Source organism: Rutidosis leptorrhynchoides, chromosome 8 (genome assembly GCF_046630445.1).
Source record: "Rutidosis leptorrhynchoides isolate AG116_Rl617_1_P2 chromosome 8, CSIRO_AGI_Rlap_v1, whole genome shotgun sequence".
In the NCBI taxonomy this organism is placed as follows: domain Eukaryota; kingdom Viridiplantae; phylum Streptophyta; class Magnoliopsida; order Asterales; family Asteraceae; genus Rutidosis; species Rutidosis leptorrhynchoides.
This window is the reverse complement of record NC_092340.1, coordinates 296,851,440-296,854,408: the sequence shown is the minus strand read 5'-3', so window position 1 is coordinate 296,854,408 and position 2,969 is coordinate 296,851,440. Positions and strand designations below refer to the sequence as shown.

General features: G+C 32.1%; 1 protein-coding gene across 1 annotated transcript; it reads right to left on the bottom strand.

Moving 5' to 3' along the window:
• Positions 1–1,763: 1,763 nt before the first annotated feature.
• On the bottom strand, positions 1,764–2,459 carry LOC139864332 (NDR1/HIN1-like protein 3). Its single transcript, XM_071852910.1, has one exon. It carries the CDS (start codon positions 2,457–2,459, stop codon positions 1,764–1,766), a length of 696 nt encoding a protein of 231 aa, XP_071709011.1.
• Positions 2,460–2,969: the final 510 nt, after the last annotated feature.

Genomic DNA, 2,969 nt, shown 5'->3' with positions numbered 1-2,969 from the left:
ATGAACAAACAGGGGTAAGCGTTTTTGGTTCCCAGTTGGGTCAAGATTACCACAGCTGCAAAGTTTTTCTATATTTACCATACCAATGTCATTAAAATTATCAAAGATATACACCAAATAGATAAATACTTTGAAACATAACATATGTATAAATTTGTATTACCTTAATCAATAGTTTGGCAATTGGCCTATTAGAATGTATGTTGGTCAAAATTATCACCCCAAAACAATTATTTATACCTTAAAAAAGTTAAAAGATCAGTTTTGCATTGTCATGTTATGCCGAACATATCACCAGATCACTCATTTGAACACTTTAAGAGACTGGTGCAACTTTATAATTATGAAAAGAAACAATGAAAGTAGTAGCAATTTTGTTTTCAATCATGTAGTTGATAAATACTCTAAAAACGCAAGTATAATGACACAGTACAATATGTCACCATTTTGTTCCTAAAAAACCAATTGTATTAAAGAACTTTAGACATCATAATGCATATCTTATTAAACTTCAAAGAGACATATAGCGAGATTAGTAGCAATTTGTATACATATACTCTTTGAAAAATTCCAATAAACCAAATTAGTGGCATCAAAAGTATTAAATAAAATGTCTTAAAGGCCTTTGACAATGTAGAATAAACAATTGACCTCAATTGATACAATCCATTGAGGACAATCTGTAAATATTAATGGGTCCAATTTATAACAGTATGTCATCTTCACTTGTACTACTATTTCTACCACTCTGAAAAGTTTAGGCAAACTTGTGTCTTCTTCATATGTCAGTTAAACGACTCATTCTTCAAAATAAACCCCACACTAAAATAAAATCACTACTTGCAATATTAGAACACTACCATGGTAAAAATTAGAACCCTCATGATTGCATAACAACTTGTCAATAATCAATAAACTGACTAAAATAAAATGTAATTAATCAATTTGACAGGTTCGAGGTAGAAAAACTCAAATAACCCATTTGAGCCAAAACGTGATCAAATATAAGTTCAAGTGTTCCATTCATAAGCAAAGTGACAAAATTTGTAATGTCAAATCTATCACGTAGTATGCATCAATGCAATCAATTTGAGTATTCACCTGTGGTTGTATACAAATGTATGATAATCATGTGATGAGCAAAATACAAAGAGAATATTATATGATAATACGCAGTGATTTATAATATATGAACATATGCAAATCTTCTATTGAAAAATCATAAATCTATGTTGAATCTAAAATTGAAAATATTACATGTTGAATCTTTAGAGCAGCTGTGGTGTTGGTGGTAGCATCTGCAGCGACGGAGTATTTGGGGCTTTTGTTTAGGGCTTTTTATTTTTGATGGATGAAGATTGGATGAAGCAGTAGATTGATGGAATTTTTTTATGGTTTTTGGCGTATGAAATGCCGTACTGAATGGTTGATGAATGATTTACAGATTTACTCCGTATCTTTATAATTTTAATTACTTATTTTTTTTAAATGATTATGACATCATCAAGATGCTCTCAAATTTTTTCTTTTTCTTTTTGATTTTCTTTTATAAAGGAAAATAGCCTTTTTATGACATATCATTTTAGCAATATAATAGAAACTATAGATAGAAGATAGATAAATAGATAGAAGATTACCATCTAATTTCAAACTAACGATAAATCAATTAACACCAACAAATTCAAATAAAATAAAATATATAACCATTTACAGCCAACAAATTAAACTAAATAAATATTCTAAATTTCCATCTTAATCACTAGCTACATTCTAACCCTGCAATTCTTAGGCCCATCGGTTAAAGATCCAGCTGTACCGTTAAACGAAATAACAACCGTCAAATCACGACAATATATCTTCACAATCCTTTTAAACCTCCAAACATCATTATAAAACTTAAACTTAGCCACCATCATCAAATCAAAATCAATCCTCCCACAAGCCCAATCACGAATGATCTCATCATTAACATATGCCGATTTCAAACAGAAACTCTCCCTAACGATCGTCTCATTCTTCTGTTTTTGAAAATTTCGCGTCACGTTGGTTTCGGCGATTGTTTCCGATTTATAAATAACGGCAGCTTCAACACCATGAAACGACATCAACAATTCTAATTTAGGGTTATGTGCAATGAGTGTAGCATCCCAATTACACGAAACTAACGAATTTGATGACGTGGTGAAGTTAGTTAGGGTTAGGGTTTCAACACGAATTTGGGGAGCTTCTGGACGGAGAATTCGCCACAAGAGCACACACGTAGCTCCAATGTAGATGAGCAAGAAGATGGATACGGCGAAGAGTTTTCGTTTGTCGGCGGCACGGTGCTCATTTGCGTAAGGGTTTGATGAAAGATTCATGTAGTGAGTTTGTTGTGGTTGGGCGGCGTTAGGTCCGGTGGTGGTCAGAGGTGGTAATGGAGCTGTGTCGCTGGTAACAGGTCGCACTTGATGCACCATTGACTTATAATTAAATTAAATTGAATTTAGGCCCCGTTTACAAAGGTATTAATTAATGGGCTGAATGTTATGGATATACCTTCTCCGGTCACCACTTTGTGTTGTTTACTTAGGAGGCTAGGAGCTTAATCGTAAACGGAAGGCATAGGTAAAAAAGTAGTGTTATCCCCATTCAACCAAATATATTCCTTCACTGCCCTCTTCTTTCCCTTTCAATGTTTTAGCGCCAATTAAAACTTCATAAAGATTGTGACTGTTTTGTTTTTTTCCCAATTGAGACTACCTGTAATTTAAAGTTGTAAAAGTCTGTCTAATCCAATTCGTGAAAGTTTTTTATTTTCAATAAAAATTGTTTGACGATAAAGTTTTAAAAGATTCTGCATAACCCAAAATGAACTTCCATTAAAACTGGTAAAGTTTTAAGAGTATTTTATCAACATGTTACATATATCTTATGTAATTTTTCTATCTAATATTTTTTTTTTTTTTTTTTACCCCTATATAAAAATA

What these genes read in the sequence shown, in the direction of transcription:
- LOC139864332 (XM_071852910.1), bottom strand. Translation starts at nt 2,459, where the DNA reads ATGGTGCATCAAGTGCGACCTGTTACCAGCGACACAGCTCCATTACCA.